The sequence below is a fragment of the Cervus canadensis genome, chromosome 4 (genome assembly GCF_019320065.1).
Source record: "Cervus canadensis isolate Bull #8, Minnesota chromosome 4, ASM1932006v1, whole genome shotgun sequence".
Classification (NCBI taxonomy): domain Eukaryota; kingdom Metazoa; phylum Chordata; class Mammalia; order Artiodactyla; family Cervidae; genus Cervus; species Cervus canadensis.
Genome location: NC_057389.1, coordinates 88,395,080 through 88,412,499, shown reverse-complemented (window position 1 = coordinate 88,412,499; position 17,420 = coordinate 88,395,080). Strand labels below are relative to the sequence as shown.

Genomic DNA, 17,420 nt, shown 5'->3' with positions numbered 1-17,420 from the left:
ATAAATAAAAATAAAAAAAAGAAAGTAGGTTTATCTCTCTCTGCCTTCTCTAAGCTGCTTAACTGATGGTCTCCCATCACCCCACCACCTGTGAGCCTAATTTTCTGGTGAAAATCAGGAAGAAGATAATTGGAGACCATCCCAAGTTGTGTGTAGTTTGCTGTCACCCGATCTAATTCCCTTTGCTTCTGAAAAGCACAGAGGGAAGTTCAGGTTACCATAGACGATGAGTTGAAAATGTGATAACTCGGAACGTTCTTTCCAGAAAATCAAGTATTTCATTTCACTTGCATTTGAGCTCTTGTGGGGATCAAGGTATTAACAGCCTTGTGATACAGTTAGTTCACAGTGGTTCTTCTTTCAGGACTGTCAAATGAGAATGCCAGGGTGCCTTTTGGTAGTTTGGGGGTTTTAATATATCAAATCAAAGCAATAATGACTGAATGTTTAGAGATTAGCCCTGCAGGACATTTTAAATGATACTGTGTCTGGAGAGAGCATTCCACCTCCACCCTCTTGCTTTTTTCCCCCTCATTCTCTCTCATAAGTGAAATTTGCATCTTTTTAAAAATGAAAAACAGGCGAGATGACGCCTATTGGCCAGAAGGAAAGCGCATGGCCATGGAGGACAGGTACCGCCCGGACTTCCCTCGGCCTGATCACCGTTTCCACCACTTCGACCACCGTGACCGGGGCCGGTACCAGGAGCATGTAGCTGACAGGTCAGTGCCCCGCCCCTCTCCAGCAGGGTGGGTCTCCACCTCTTCTCGTGCTGGGAGGCTCCTAGTGACCGCCACACATGGGATTTAGAGACAGACCTTGACCGGGATGTGGGAATCAATGGTCCCTTAGGGCATTTTCGCTTTGACTATGGGGAAGGCCTCAGTGTGTGTTTCATGTGAAACACAAGGTGCCTCTTGTGAAGGACAGGCCCCAGGCTCTGGGTTGCATAGCTCCCTGGGGTCTCCATTGCCACTCTTCCTTCTTGTCCCTCCCCTGGCAGGAGTTGCACTGGAGCACAGGTCTTTGAGGAGGGGAGGGCATGGCCCAGCCTCCTTGTTCTTACAGATGAGGAAGTGGTTTAGAGAAAGGCCGTGACCCACTGGAGCCATCTGCAGGGTCACTGACCCGCATGGGGCCCGAGCCAGACTGCACCAAGGGGGCTGACTGCAGGACGTGGCAGACGCCCTGTCAGGCCTGCTTTGTGTTTTAAGGGTCTGGGGGTGTAGTTTTTTTTTTTGCCAGTGCCTCTTTAATGAAGACTATCTCATTTATTAGAAAGAGAGCCCTTGATTTTCAAGTTTAAGCATTCTCTCTCTAGGTTTCTCATTGTGCTCCCCCAGGCTGCATATCCTTGAGCCATTTCATTGCTCGTTAGCTCCTCCATGAGGGAAGGGAGATAGGGGTGAAGACAGGCTGAGACGCCACTCATTTATTTAATCGTGGCTGGACTTGGTTTCCCATGTGTTAGTCACATGGGTCATATCATACCAGAGGTTAAGACCCGCCAAGGCTTTCTTATTACCCAGTTTGTCACCAGACCACAGATTAATTTGGCATTGGCTTCGTAGGTAGATCTCTATTTCTGAGACCCCTGTGAGAGATTTTAGTTCAGTAAAACCTTCCTCCCCACTTTCTTAGGCTCCGACTTCACTCCTACCCCCAGGGAGCTGCCAGCCAGCTCTTTTTTCAGGCCTGTCAATCAGTTAACTGTTCTCATGTGGTGAAAGAGGATAAGTACCCCAATTGTCGGACTCTTCCGTGTGGTCTGCAGCAGTGTCAGAGAGAGCCGTCAGCTGCTACTGGAATGAGATACTTCTGTTTTGCAGGAGGGAAGGTTCAAGGTCAGTGATGGGAGAGCGAGATGGGCAGGTGAGTAAAAGCCAGACCTCAGGCTGGGAGCGTGGCTGCTTCTGTGCAGTGGGCAGATGTGGACATTAAATACATAGGGCTTGTCCTTCGTCTTATTCAATAGGAAGTGAATAAAGAGGATTGATTGTCTGCTTATGTAGAGTATCTTCCAGTCTAGACACGTGGGATATCCCAAACGGGGGCTTAGCAGCCTGCTGGGGGTCATTTAGCCTATGTTTTAGGGCATCCCTATCAGGTACTGGGGTGGGTACCTCTGTCTGAGGGCCTGCAGGTGCCCTAGGGTGTCAGCTCAGAGGAGAGCGGATGCCACCCCTACAAGAAAGGTGGGGGCAGCATCAGAGTCATGGCTGTTTAAATGGGGTGGGGGAGTGGCGGGGGTGGTGAAAGAATACATAGTCTCTCTTGCTCCCAAGATGTGCTGGCTTCCAGGGCACTGACTTAGTTGGCCAGGGGCACTGAACCATTCCCACCAGCATTGCTGGCTTGCAGGCCTCCACAGTACTGAGCTAGGGGGTTTGAGGGCGCTGGCCTGCCCTGACGCTGTAGGGGGAGCGTCCTGTCACCAGCAAGGAGCAGGTGTTTGTCCTCTTCAGGGAAGATGGGTCTGAGTGATGTCTTGGTGGACCCAGAGCCTGGGACTCTCCATGCTCACAGGGCCAGGGGGCCCTCTGCTGGTCCTTCGTGTGCATCAGTGATGGAGCTCTAGGGGTGCTCGGGATTCTCAAGTGAGGAAGGGATCAAAAAGTGTCAGAAGGGGCCTGGGTAGGTCCTCTTGGGTGGCAGGGTCTGCAGGTTGACCAGACCTAGAGGGTGTGCCTGCCACTGGGCTGTCCAGGAACAGTGAGGCTGGAGTCGCCCTGTCCCTCTTGCGCCTTCCAGCACTACTCAGACGAGCGCCACAGCCATGGAGGACCACCAGAGCGCCACGCCCGCGACTCCCGAGACGGCTGGGGCGGCTACGGCTCCGACAAGAGGATGAGCGAGGGCCGGGGGCCGCCACCTCCACCCAGGTTAGCGGGCAGGCCATGCCAAGCCTCACTGGGGGCGTCATTGCCCTCACTTGGTCCAGCTTGGCTTCTGTGAGAGTGATCCAGGTGTATGTACCTGCCAGGTCACCTGGAACAGTGTCATCCCTAGGTGTGAAGGTCCATATTGCAGGCCCCAGCTGCTGAAGCAGGTAGCCCTGAGGCTGTCTAAGGCTTGTCCCCTGTCAGGAGTAGAGAAGCTTCACCCGGCCCTGTGCTCCAGAGTTGTCTAGGTGTCTTGTCAGGCTGGTGTCACAGTCACCAGAAGTCTCCGCCGCATCTCTAGGGGTGTTTCGGATGTTGATCAAAGACTAGGGTGCCAGTTGGATAGATAGGGACCTGCTTGACACCGAGTTCTCTCAGGTTGTTCAGCCACTTTGTCTTCAGTGTAAAGGGGCCAGCTCATGCTCTGGCAGCAGGCTGTGTGGAGCCGTGTCACCGTGGGACCAGGCGGCTGTCACACAGGGCCTGGGACCAGGTGGTTGCGCCTGCACATGGGAACTGGGCTTGGATTGTCCGCTCCCGGGGTTTCTGTCTGAAAGAGCCATTTCAGGAATCGCTGTGCAGTTTGCTGTCAACAGTGCACAGTTGGATGGCTTTCAGTTGATCCATCGAGCCATGCACCCATCCTTAGAACCCATTTCAGAGCATTTACATCACCCCCAAAAGAAGCTCCCATCAGCAGACCCTCCCCAGCTCCCTGGCAACCACTAACCCACTTTCTCTCTCTCTGGATTGGCCTGCTCCAGATGTTTCCCATCAGTAGATTCACACACTGTCTGTCTGTGTCTGCTTCTCTCAGTGAGCATCATGTCCTCAAGGTGCATCTGTGTTGGAGAGAATGTCAGGGCTTTTCTCCTTTTCCAGGCTGATGAATCTCCCAGTGTATGGAGGAGCCACATTTTTTGTATCTGTTCAAGTTAGTTGATGGACACTTTGGTGGTCTCCACTTTGGGGTGGTTGGTGTACAAGGTTTTGTGTAAATGCAGGTTTACCAGTCTCAGACACCTTGGAGTGGAATCGCTGGGTCACATGGCCGTTCTACATTTAACGTTTCAAGGGACCACTGTGCTATTTTCCAACAAGGCTGTGCCATTTCACATTCACAGCAGCCTGGCCTGAGGATCCGTGTGTCTGCATGTCCTCACCTGCACTTGCCACTGTCATCTGTCTTTTTGATAGTAGCCATCCTGACAGGGGTGATGTGATGTTAGCTGTGCTGAAGACCTACTCATGTGCTTACTGGCCACATGTGTTTCTCTGGGGAAATGTCTCCTCCCATTCTTTGCCCACTTTTCTCAGAAACTCTTGACAGGGGGGCATGATCCCCCAGCCATAGCCACAACCTCTTCCTGGAGGCATAGTGGGACCTTTGTGTGTCTGCCTTTTGTTTTGGCAAAGGGGTGGCCGTGACTGGTCGGAGCACAGCCAGAGGCTGGAGGAACATCAGGAGCGCACCTGGCCGGGAACAGTGGACGCGGACACAGCGGGCCGGGAACACTCACGGTGGCAAGGTATAGGCTGACACCCCCTCTCCCCCCGCTCCGCCTGCAGGTCTGGGAGGGCTTCTGGGCAGGGGCGGCCAGGAATCCCCCAGCTTTCCCAGGGCTTCCGAGAAGGGAGTGTTAGCAGACTCTTCCTTCTCTTCCAGGTGGTGAGAGGGGCCTGTCTGGACCCTCAGGCCCTGGGCACATGGCAGATCGGGGCGGAATATCGGGGTAAGTTTTGTCTGCCCATAAAATTGATTTCTTCTTGCTCCTCAGTTCCTCTCACTTTCTGCATGCTTGATCAGCTTTCTGGTTGAGTGTTTTGAGAATGCTCCCATAGCAACCCTTGACAACTTATGCAACTAACAGTGCTCCCCAGAAGGCAACCTGTGGTTATGAATTTTCTCCTCTGGAAAAAGCCAGGGGACTCTGAGCCTGCTGCTGCGAAGTGACACAATGAGAACACACACGTGCCTTTGTTCCTAGGCGAGGCGGCTTTGCACACGGTGGGCACACCCAGGGTGACGTGGTGCCTGCTGGAGGCCTCGACAGCGACGGACTGGCTGGCCAGGACCGGGGCAACAGAGACCCGTACCCCCACTTCACCCGCCACTACTAGACCCCACCCCTCCACGCGTCCTGGTAGGCGGACAGACGTACTGTTGAACTCTTAGCAGAGTTACCTTGAACTTGTGGAATCTTTTAAGAAGCAAAAGCAAATCCTGCCACCGTGTTGTAGCTCAATCCAATGTGAATTCATTTTTTTTTTTTAATAAATGTGTTCTTGTTCTGCCTTTTTAAGATAAGGTTTCTGTTAATGAGGCATTCCATTTTCCATTAATAAAAGTTTATGGTTCTCACCAGTGTATGTGTATCGGTGATTACAGAGCAGAGAACAGGGTCAGCCCTCAGCAGCATTGCTGTCTGTTTGGAAAGCAGAGGCCGGCTCACATTCCTGAATTCTCACAGCTCCTGGTAAAGGGGGGGCGTCCCTGTCCCCACCTTATAGAGAAGGAAACAGGTTCAGGGGTCACATTGCTCACAAGAGTCCTAGAGCCCTTAAGTGACAGAGCTGAGAAGGAATTAAGAATTCTTCACCAACAGGAAGGGTGTGTGCATCCGGGGGCCCTGGGACCAGTCACTTTACCTGACGGTTCTGTGCAATTTGTGGGTCTGGCTGAGGGGCGGGGGTGGGCAACCCCTGCTTGGCACGAGCCCAGCAGTACCAGATCCACCCCTTTTCCTGGAAATGCAAGTTCATAGGTGAAATCTCATTTGTGATTATAAATAGCAGTGATCTTCATTAAGGGTTTCCCTGGCAACGTAGTGATAGAGCATCTGCCTGTAATGCAGGAGACACGGGTTGAATCTCTGGGTCGGGAAGATCCCCTGGAGAGGGAAATGGCAACCCACTCCAGTATTCTTGCCTGGGAAATCCCATGGACAGAGGAGTCTGGCAGGCTACAGTCCATGGGGTCGCAAAGAATTGAACATGACTTTGTACACTCACAGCAGCAGCCTTCATTGAAAACCCCTGACTGGCCAAAGGGGTTGTTCACGAGCTGCTCCCAGCTCCATCCAGGCCCCTGCAGTGTGACACCACAGAGAGGCGTGTCTCTGGAAGGATCACTGGCCCCGCCCTGCTCAGAAATGAGATGACCTGGTGGCTGTCAGGCTGACCCTGGGGGGGAGGGAGCGCTGCTTCCCTGAGTCCCAGCCCTGGACCCGTGTAGTCTGGACTGGCAAGTGATGAGTTAACCTGTGTGTGGCCTGCTGGGAACATGATTCCCCCCTTTCCCTCCCCTTCCTCTCTAACTAGGACAGCCACCCACTGGCCCCAGAACAATTGCCAGTTCTCCTGGAGTCCCCTGTGTTCCTGCTGGGTCGGTGAAGGGGGGGTTTAAAAGAGCAATCTGAAAACCCGACCCAGCTTGCCTTGAAGCCCACATATGAAAGGCAGGCCAGCTCTGGCCCTCCACTGTCTGGCAGTCCCTGTCTGTCTGAATTGCCCAAATAAACACCTCCCTCACCACGGGGGCTTTTAGAGTCATTTTCCAATGACAAGTTGACAGGACGCCATCTCCATGGTGCACTGGGGCCCAGCATGGCATCTTCCCTTCTGCACAGAGACCCTCGTCTCACCCCACAAACTAGTCTGGAAACTAGGGTCCCGGGGGTTCTGAGTTGGCCAGGAGAAGCCAGATTGGGGTTGGGATCTGGAGGTGACACCTGTTTTCAGATCTTGTCACAAGGTAGGAGCAATTCCTAAAGTTCAGTGCTCCCGAGGGGGCCCCAGGAAGTGTGGAGAGTGTGGGCCAGTATCACCCCACAGCCTGTGAGGAGAGACAAGCCCCTTCCTCATTACCCAGGCCTAAGACCAGGCTCCATTTTACTTGGATACACTGCAGAACAGGTGTTGTAAACATTTATTATCCTCCAGTTGTAGAGGTCAGGAGTCCAAAATCAAGGTGTCAGCACAGCTGTTTTCTTCTAAGGCTGTTGAGGGGGTTCTGTTAAAGGCCCTTTCCCAGACTCCAGTCCAGTCCAGTCAAAGTCAAAGCTTTAGTCACTCAGTCATATCTGAGTCTTTGCAACACCATGTCTGCATCGACTGTAGCCCGCCAGGCTCCTCTGTTCTTGGAATTCTCCAGGCAATACTGGAGTGGGTAACCATTCCCTTCTCTACGGGATCTTCCTGACCAAGGGATCAAAACTGTGTCTCATGTTTCCTGAATTGGCAGGCAGGTTCTTCACCATTAGTGCCACCTGGGAAGCCCTCCGTCTCTGGTGGTCACCAGACTTTGGTGGTCGCTGGCAGTCTTTGGCATCTTTTTTTTTTAAGTCTTTATTGAATTAATTACAATACTGTTTGGTGTGTTTTTTTGTAAAAGGTCTTAGTTTATTCTTTCATGAAAAATCTGCACTGTCACCACAGATACAGTCACTGCAGAATTTTTACTCCTTTTTTTTTGCCAGCACCAACATCGGCCTTTGCAGTCCCCCTGACTTTCTTCATTCTGTTCTTGAGTTCCTTTGGCTGTTTTCTTTAGGTTTTTTTCTTCTCATTTAGGCCATGTCTTGTAAGCCTGTGTTTGGGCTCTTTCTTTGCGTAATCCAAGGAATCATAAATCATTCCAAAGCCAGTTGCCACCACCAAAATGGGTTCTCAGTTCAAATCCAAAGATGACATCTGGTGTGGTCTGGTACATTTTGGCCAGTTTTTCCCAAATTTCTGTTTCAGGTACTGTTGCCTTTCCAGGGTGAAGAACACCTGTGACCATTTGTTTCTGCTGAAGTAGTCAGTTGGTCATGAACTTCCTGGTCCAGATAGTTACTGTGTCATTCACGATGGCAGCTGATCTTCAAGCAGCCAGGGAGGAAAAAAAAAAACAATACTTTTTTTTTAATGGTTTTTTTTTTTTTGTCCAAAGAGGAATGCGGGATCTTAGCTCCCCAACCAGGGATTGAACCTACACCCTCTGCATTGAGAGGCAAAGTCTTAACCACTGGACCACCAGGGAAGTTTCTAATCTTTGGCATCTCTTGACTTATAAATGTCTCTCTGCCTCCTTCACGCAGCCTTCTCTGTGTGTGTGTGTGCATGTGTGTCCCAATTCCCCTTTTTATAAAATCACAGTCATGTTGGATTAGCACCCACTCTAATGACCTCATTTTAACTTGATTACCTCTGTGGACATGAATTTGAGCAAACTCCAGGAGATAGTGAAGGACAGGAAAGTCTGGCATGCTGTAGTCATGATGTCAGACACGACTGAGCAACTCAACAACAACCACCTCTCTGCAGGTCTTGTCTTCAAGTACAGTCACATCCTGAGGTCCTAGGGGCCAGGACATCAACATGTGAATTTGGCGGGGAAAAGAGGTCACAAGATATAGATTTTTCAGGAATGCAACTTCTGGGAAAATTGAGGAAAATGGCTTGTCATTTAGTCCAGAACCTTACAAAGAGTTGTTCACCATTTCTGTGAACAGATCTGCAGGGTCTAAACATCCCCCCTGCTGCTTCTGCCTCAGATGAGCTGTCTCAATAGGCACACGCATCTGAGCACTTCATTCTGTGCTCAGTGTAACCAGGACTGGTACCCCAGCGTTCACAGGCTGAATTAGTATTTATCAGACATTATGGCCTTTTTATTTCTTCTGTTTGTATCTGATAGACCATCATATGATTGGGCTGCTGTTTTGTTGTTTTTTTAACTGTATGTGGTTAAGTCATAATGGGCTTCCCAGGTGGCACTAGTGATAAAGAACCTGCCTGCCAATGCAGGAGACGCAAGAGACACGGGTTCGATTCCTTGGTCAGGAAGAGCCCCTGGAGAAGGAAATGGCAACCCATGGTGTTCTTGCCTGGAAAATCCCTTGGACAGAGAAGCCTGGCAGGCTACAGTCCCTGGGGTCGCAAAGAGTCAACCACCACTGAAGCGACAGAGCACACAAGTCATATTAGCACTGATTTTTATTTCTGGAGACAAAAGGGAGGTGGAAGAAAAGTCTTCTTGTAAAAAGAATCTGCAGGGACTTCCCTGGCAGTCCAGTGGCTAAGATCCCATGCTTCAAATGCAGGGGGTACGCATTCTAACCCTGGGTGGGGAACTAAGATCCAGCTTGCTGCGCAGTGTGGCAAAAAAAAAAAGAATCTGGGACACTTAGGTTTCCACCTCTTGGCTTCTGTCAGTCATGCTGCTGTGAGGATGTGTGCGCCTGGATGTCTCTGCACACCTGTGTTCTACTCTCCTGAATATACATGGGGGTGGAATTCCTGGCTCCTATGGTCATTCTGGACATTTAACTTTTGAGGAACTGCCAGGCTGTTTTCCATCGCGGCTGCCCCATCTTAACGTTCTCACCAGCCCTGCATAAGAGTTCCAAGTGTGTCTCCATCTTCACCACTTGTTTTCTGAGTGTGTTTCTTGTTTTAAATAATAGCCATTCTAATGGGTGTGTTAGGGCTTCCTTGGTGGCTTAGTGGTAAAGTATCTGCCTGCCAATGCAGGAGCCACAGAAGACGGGAATTGAATCCCTGGGTGGGGAAAATCCCCTGGAGAAGGAAATGGGAACCCACTCCAGTATTGCCTGGAGAATTCCATGGACAGAGGACCCTGGTGGGCTACAGTCGAGTGGGTAGCAAAGAGTTGGACACAATTGAAGTGACTGACCACCACCACCAATGAGTGAGTTAGTAGTGTGGATAAGCAAACTGTGGTCCAGCCATAGAGTGGAATGTTGGAATGTTGTTGCTGGTTGTTGTTTAATCACTCAGTTATATTCTTTTTCATTATGGTTTGTCACTGGATATTGAGTATAGTTCCCTGTGCTATACAGTGAACCTTGTAGTTTATCCATCTTATATATACCAATTTGCATCTGCTAATCCCAGATTCCCAATCCTTCCCTCCCTCATCCCCTTCCCCCTTGGCAAACATAAGTCTGTTCTCCATGTCCGTGAATCTATGTTATATAGATACATTCGTATCATAGTTTATCCATATATAAGTGATATCATATGATATTTTTGTTTTTGTCTGACTTAGTATAATAATCTCTAGGTCCACCTATATTGCTGCAAATGACATTATTTCATTCTTTCACTTCATTCTTTTTATGGCTGAGTAATATTCCATTGTATGAGAACATTCCATTGTACCACATCTTTATCCATTCCTCTGTCGATGGACATTTAGGTTGATTCTATGTCATATATACGATGGTGTTGCTATGAACACAGGTACATGTATAGGATGGCAAGATTTTTTAATTAAACTTTCTATTTTTTTATTGGGGTATAGCTGATTAACAACGTTTTGATAGTTCCAGGTGAACACCAAAAGGACTCAGCCACATATATAAAGGTAACCATGTATGCATGCTAAGTCACTTCATTGGGTTCCACTCTGCGACCCTATGGACCGTTGCCCACCGGGCCCCTCTGTCCATGGGATTTTCCAGGCAAGAATACTGGAGTGGGTTTCCATGCCCTGCTCCATTCTCCCCCAAACTCCCCTCCTATTCAGGCTGCCATATAACATTGAGCAGAGTTCCCTGTGCTATACAGTATCTTTGTTGGTTATCCACTTTAAATATAGCAGTGTGCACCTGTCCATGGGAGGCAAACTTTTGTGTTACATGTATTTTGCCATGATTTTTAAAAAATGTTTTAAAGGTCAGGGTGGGGGCTGTTGGGTGTCATAGGAATGAGAACCACTGCAGTAGGCTTGGGAGACAGACTTGGAATCCATCCTACCTGTCTGCCCATAGAAGTTAATAGTTCCTCTCTGTTTTGGCTTTATTAACTGAGAATAGGACAGTATTTGCCATAGAGGGTCTTTGCCAAGATTAAATTAGTTAATAGACGTAAAAAGCTCCTGGAAAATGTTAAGTGCTCAATAAATGTTAACAGGCACTGGGAGGCCTACAGGAATAGGGCCTAAGGTACTCATGCTCTCCAGGAGACCCATAAAATGTTTTCTGAGGCCCAGAGAGAAAGAGGGCAGAAATGATCAGCTCCAGAAATGCAAAGAGAAAACTGCAAAATCAGAATGAATACCTTATCACATGTCTCCACATTTACAAAAATGTGTCAACTCCATCAACCGCTAAATTCTGTATTCATAAAGATTTCATTACATTTCAAAACAGCTCCTAGGTTAAATTTTCTCACTTTGCAGGAATTCCCCAGCCTGCACAATGATTGCCAGTCTCAAATTGCACGCATTCCTCTTAGTTAAATATTTTCACATGCAGTGCTCTAAAAAGGACTTTTGAAGTTTTTAAAAACACAGGCACAGAGATGTGGGTTCCTGGGGATATGGTGCTTTTTCACTGGTTTGCAGATCAAGGGGCGGGGTCTCCACTGAGACCTCCCAGTGCTGCCCCTCCCCCACCCTCCAGAGGTTAGCCCATCCCTCCCTCGTTGGTCACAAGATCACAGGATGGTGAGGCCAGTGGGTTCACATCCCAGACTCTTCTTCTTTTGTCAACTGTGTGCCCTTGGGAAAGTGACTTACCCTCTCTGGAGCTCTCAGAGTTGTCATTTCTCAAATGGGCGTGATGCCTCCACGCCAGGTCCCTGGGCAGATTCTGGTGGGTGACTGTGTCAGGTCCAGCCTTATGAGCCAGAGGCCTCATTGGCTCAGCAGGATGTGAGTTTCTCAGCATCTCCTCTCCCCAGAGTACTGCGTTGATTTTTGGGGAGGGGGGCTTGCCATGCAGCTTTGTGGGAATCTTAGTTCCCTGATCAGGGATCAAATCTGGGGCCTCAGCAATGAGTGTGCTGAGTTCTAAACACTCTACCAGGGAATTCCCAGTATTGCACTGATTTTATGGTTTGAGAGTTTCACACAATACCTGCAAGAGAATTAGGTGTGTGTTTCCTCTGGCTGTCATAACAAATTCACACAAACCTCTCACCTCAAAGTCTGGAGGCCTGAAGTCCTCCAATTCAAGGTGCCTGCAGAGCTGTTTCTTTCCAAGGCACTAGGAGAGCGATCTGATTCCCTGCCTTTTCCAACTTCTCCAAGCTGCCCACATTCCTTGCCTCCTGGCCCCTTCCTCCAGCTTCAGAGCCAGGAATGCAGCATATTTCTCATCCTTTTTCCACAGTCACATCTCCCTCTGACTATTAGGGGACAGTTTCCGAAATCACGAGCCTTGGCTAGGCCTGCTTGTCCAAATTGCCTCGCAACAATAGGTCCTGAAAAGCAAAGTGGTGCTGCCTCTGAAAACTAACCAGAAGAATTCGAGAGGGGCCAAAAGCAGGGAGGAGATGCCAGCCCATATGTCCTACCAACCTCCCAGAATCCTTCATGCTTGAATCCATCTTGAACAAGAGATGCACACACCACCTGAAAGAACCAGGGGTGTGTGTGTGTGTGTGTGTGTGTGTGTGTGTGTGTGTATGTGCTCAGTCGTGTCCAACTCTTTTGACCCAGGGGTGTGTGTGTGTGTGTGTGTGTGTGTGCGCTCAGTCGTGTCCAACTCTTTTGACCCCCTGGATTGTAGCCCGCCAGGCCCCTCTGTTACGAGAATTTTCCAGGCAAGAATACTGGTGTGAGTTGCCAATTCCTCCTCCAGGAGATCTTCCTGATTCAGAGATCGAACCTGAGTCTCTTTCGTCTCCTGCATTGGCAGGTGGATTCTTTACCACCGAGCTATCAGAGAAGCCCTAAGCCTGGTGACTCAGACTAAATGTGGGCCAAGCAAGATGACTGGCCAGAGGCAACTCAGAAACCAACCTCATTACCATAAACCCTGAGCCTTTGAGCCACGTGGCAGAGCAGTTCTCCTGGGTCCCTTTGTTTGCTGCTTTCCACCCGGACGCCCCCTTCCCAACAAAGTCTCCTGCTTTGTCAGCCCATGTGTCTCCTCAGACAATTCATTTCTGAATGTTAGACAAGAGCTCACTCTCAGGCCCTGGTAGGGTCTCCCTCCCTGGTACATGATCACAGTCAGGAAGGGATCTCTGATGTGGACCTCTTTGCGGGGGAGGGGGTGTTATTTTGCCTGTGCCCCTGGGATGTGACCGAATCTGTGTTGGGAGCAGGGGTTCACAGGCATGAGTACTGACCAAGGAAGGGAGACAGTGGCTACCTGTGGCCACAGGCTTGTGGCCTGATGGCTCAGATGGTAAAGAATCTGCCGGTGATGTGGAAGACCCAGGTTTGATTCCTGTTTCGGGAAGATCCCCTGGCAGAGGAAACGGCAACCCATTCTAGTATTCTTGCCTGGAGGACCCCGTGGAGAGAAGAGCCTGGTGGGCTATGGCCATGAGACATGACAGAACGTGAGGAAAAGCTGCCTGGCACTGACCCTGGGGTGATAATCGCAGGGGGATAGTGTGAGGAGCGAGTTGGGATGAGAGCTCTGAGTCAGCTGGTTTGCATGTGAAAGGCACCCTAGGGCTACTTGTTTGCTGTCTCTGGGAATTAGCTGGCCCTGGGAGGGGCTGAAGCCCCAGATGTCAAAGCATCAGAAACAAGAAAATAAAGACATGGTTAATACATCCATGTCTAACTAATACACCCAGAACGTGGTTGTTCAGTCACTAAGTCGTGTCCAACTCTCTGTGACCCCATGGACTGCAGCATACCAGGCTTCCCTGTCCATCACTGTCTCCCAGAGTTTGCTCGAACTCATGTTCATTGAGTCGATGATGCCATCCAACCAACTCATTGTCTGTCATCCCCTTTTCCTCCTGCCTTCAATCTTCCCCAGCTTCAGGGTCCTTTCAAATGAGTCAGCTCTTCACATCAGGTGGTCAAAGTATTGGAGCTTCAGCTTCAGCATCGGTCCTTCCAATGAATAATCAGGGTTGATTTTCTTTAGGATTGACTAGTTTGATCTCCTTACTGTCTAAGGGACTCTAAAGAGTCTTCTCCAGCACCACAGTTTGAAAGTATTCGTTCTTCGGTCCTTAGCCTTCTTCATGGTCGAACTCTCACATCCATATGTGACTACTGGGAAAACCATAACTTTGACTATATAGACCTTTGTCATCAGAGTGATGTCTCTCTTTTTTAATATGTTGTCTAGGTTTGTCATAGCTTTTCTTCCAAGGAGCCAGCATGGTAGACACAGAGTAAATCCTTATCGAATCTATGGAGAGGAGAAGGGACACAATAATCCTGTATCTTATGGACTTCCCTGGTGGTCCAGTGGTTAAGACTCTGCCTTCCAATGAAGGATGTGTGGGTTTGATCCCTGGTTAGGGAGCTGAGTTCCCATATGCCTCACAGGCAAGAAACCAAAACATAAAGCAATATTGTAACAAATTCAATAAAGACTTTAAAAATGGTCCACATAAAAAAATTTTTAAATCGTCTATCTTCATGTTTTCATTCCTGGTCTGGCCTTTTCGGTCTTCCGGGGCCTGGCAGAATTCCCCTAGTTTAGAATGTCTGATGGGGATGCCAAACCTTGTAGTGTCTTCAGTGAACACCAGGTGGCAGACCATCTCCAGTCTCCACTGAGATTGAGCGGGAACACGAATGTTTGGACATATGCAGTAGTAAGGCTGCTGCTATTCCCGAGGAAGGTCCAAGGAACACCTCTAGCAAGAGTTACCTGGGGGTGGAGGGATGGGCTTACTTATTTTGTAGTCACACCACCATGGTGGCTTGTGGGATCTTAGTTCCCTGACTAGGGAGAACCTGGGCCACGGCAGCGAAAGCACTGAGTTCTAACCACTGGACCTCTGGGGGAATTCCCAGGGAGGGGCTTATTTAAAATTCAGGTTCCCAGGCCCAACTGACCCATTGATCTGATTCAAGCCCTCCCTCCATTCACCCTTGGGAGGCTGACTGTTGAGAAGTGGCTTCCAGGGGCTCCTCACCATGGTCCTGTCAGGGAGGCCCCCGTGAGGGCTGGGTGGCTTATGCGAGACCAACCCAGGCTGCAGAATGTTATCCCAGCTCTACCCTTTGCCACCTGGATGACCTGGAACCAGTTACCTAGAACGCCTGAGTTTTTCTCGCTGTCTTTTTTTTTTTTTGGCCATGTCACACAGCATGTAAGATCCTCCCCAACCAGAGATTGAACCTGTGCCCCCTGCATTGGGAGTACAGAGTCTTAACTACTGGATCTCCAGGGAAGTCCCTGAGTTTTCTCATTGTAAAATGGGCTGGGGGATTTCTGAGGATGCAAAGAGCTGATGCATTTAAAGTGCTTTGCAAGGCTTCCCTGGGGGCTCAGTGATAAAGAATCTGCCTGCTGGTATAGGAGACATGGGTTTGATCCTTGACCTGGGAAAGATCCCACATGCTAAGGAGCAATTAAGCCCTTGTGCCACAACTATTGAGCCTCTGCTCGAGAGCCCAGGAGAAGAAACTACAGAAGCCAGCACTCTAGAGCCTGTGCTCCACAAGAGAAGCCACCGCAACGAGAAGCCCGTGCACCTCAACTAAAGAGTAGCCCCCACTCGCCGCAACTAGCGAAAAGCCTGTGCATCAACAAAGGCCCAGCACAGTAAAAAAATAAATAAAGTTATTATTATTATTTTCTTTTATTAGGTTGTACCAGGTCTTAGTAGGTATATGCAAACTCTTAGCTGCGACATGTGGGATCTGATTCCCTGACCAGGGATTGAACCTGGGCCACCTGCATTGGGAGCACAGAGTCTTAGTGACTGAACCACTAGGGAAGTCTCTAAAATAAAAGTATTTTTTTTAAACAGTCAAAAATCAAGTGCTTTGCACAGGACCCAGCATCTGTGGGTGCTTAGCCAGTGATTGGTTGCAGTCCATTCTTCTAGAAGAGCCAGGTCTAAATTGGGGCCTTCCGCCTCCTTGCAGTCTTGGGGAGGGGGTTGGATCTGCCCCCGTGCCCACCACAGCTGTGATCTATAACCCTGCGTTAGCAGTTTTTCAAACAAGGGGCCCTGTTCGGGTGTCTGAAAGCCGCACACTGAGGGGTTAAGTGCCGGCAGCCGCTGATGATACCTCTAGGCTGCCTCCAATCCCACAGTCAGACCCACCTCGAGCCAGCCAGCCGTGAAACTGCCGGGCGCCCCACATAGCCAGCCACAGAAACTTCGCGCTGGGCCCCCATGGGGAGGCTCGTAAAACACACTGAATCTTCCCCTGCTGGCCCCAGCGGACCGAATATTTACAGACTCGGCTGAGATGAGACCCAGCAGGGCAAATTTCACAGGCAGTCCAGAAAAAGGCTCCTCGCCGCCTGTCCCTGGGAAAACAGGGCACAGGGTGAAATGCAGTCTGTTAGGTCAAGGCCCACACGCCCAGCAAGACAAGATGAGTGACCTGGGCTCGACATAGCTGCTCAGTTGTGTCCGACTCTCTGCAACCCCATGGACTGCAGCCTGCCAGGCTCCTCTGTCCGTGGGATTTCCCAGGCAAAAATATTGGAGTGGCTTGCCATTTCCTTCTCCAGGGGATCTTCTGGACATAGGGATGGAACCTAGGTCTCCTGGCATTGGCAGGCGGATTCTTTACCACCGAGCCACCAGGGAAGCCGGAGAGAGTTCCTCTGTTTAGCAGCAGCTTCCAGGACATTTCCTGTGTGCCAGGCTTTGTGCTCGGGACACCATGATCTGCTCTGTGGAGCCCATGGCGGGTGTTTCAAGCAGGAGGTGGAGTGAGCCTGGCTTCCTGAAGGGGCTGACTGGAAGGGCATCCCAGGAGAGGGAACAGAATGTGCAGGAGCCCCTGGGAAGGAATGGGTGCAGCCATCTGGGAGGAACCCAGCAAGCAGGAATGTGGGTGGCTTGGGTTCAGAGTGACCTGTGAGATCCCAGAGGGGTCAGGGATCAGGCCACCAGACACAGGTGATTTGGGGGCCCTGGGGGTGGGGATGGCAGGCTTCAGCAGTTGAAGGGATCCTCAGGCTCCTAGTAGGGATAAAGGTGTCTGTTATCCCAGAAAGGCAACCAGCACTTTCTGTCTCCAGGGAACCAGCAGCAGCCAGTCCTGGGGAAGGGGCAAGCCAAGGTGGGCTCATGGCCAAGTTATCTAGACAAAGATAACAGCAGGGGGAACCCCTGCAGACTCCAGGCATGAGGTCCCCCCACCCCCACTCCAAAGAGCTGAATATAGGCCGTAGGAGCACGCTGGCTAGCAAAGCTGATAAGGTTGGTACCTCATGCCCAATCTGGACTGAGTCACAGTTGCAGGCTAATGAGGGAGGTGGCTAATTCATGGAAGACGAGTTGTCAGGGTGGGGGTAGGGAGCAGGAAGAGTGGGAGAGAGAGAAAAAAAGATGGAGAGATGAAGAAGGAACAGAGAAACAGAGATAGACTCAGAAGGAAAAAGAGACAGCAATGCACAGAGAAGACAGACTGAGACGCATAGAGAGAGACACACGGACCCAGATAGAGACAAAAGCAGATGCAGAGGGACCTGGAGACGCAAAGATATTGAAATTCAGGGGCTGCTGTGACCCCTGCCCCCAACCCCATGGCCACTGGATGGTGCCAGAGAGCCATACTCTGCCCCGCGATTGTTCCTACCTGGCCTCTTGGCCAGCCCCAGTGCCTTTCTCTCCACTTGCGGTTCCCTTACTGGT

At 50.2% G+C, this 17,420-nt stretch overlaps 1 protein-coding gene and 1 pseudogene across 1 annotated transcript in view; one reads left to right on the top strand and one right to left on the bottom strand.

Moving 5' to 3' along the window:
- Positions 1–5,247, top strand: part of SAFB2 (scaffold attachment factor B2) — a 29,781-nt gene extending 24,534 nt beyond the window's left edge. The window contains exons 16-21 of the mRNA XM_043466301.1: positions 582–722; positions 1,830–1,872; positions 2,752–2,882; positions 4,299–4,411; positions 4,549–4,615; positions 4,871–5,247. Of these exons, the coding sequence (XP_043322236.1) occupies positions 582–722; positions 1,830–1,872; positions 2,752–2,882; positions 4,299–4,411; positions 4,549–4,615; positions 4,871–5,003 (628 nt within the window). The 3' untranslated portion in view covers positions 5,004–5,247. The remainder of the gene's footprint in view (positions 1–581; positions 723–1,829; positions 1,873–2,751; positions 2,883–4,298; positions 4,412–4,548; positions 4,616–4,870) is intronic.
- Positions 5,248–7,325: 2,078 nt separating this feature from the next.
- LOC122440911 lies at positions 7,326–15,946 on the bottom strand (annotated as a pseudogene).
- Positions 15,947–17,420: the final 1,474 nt, after the last annotated feature.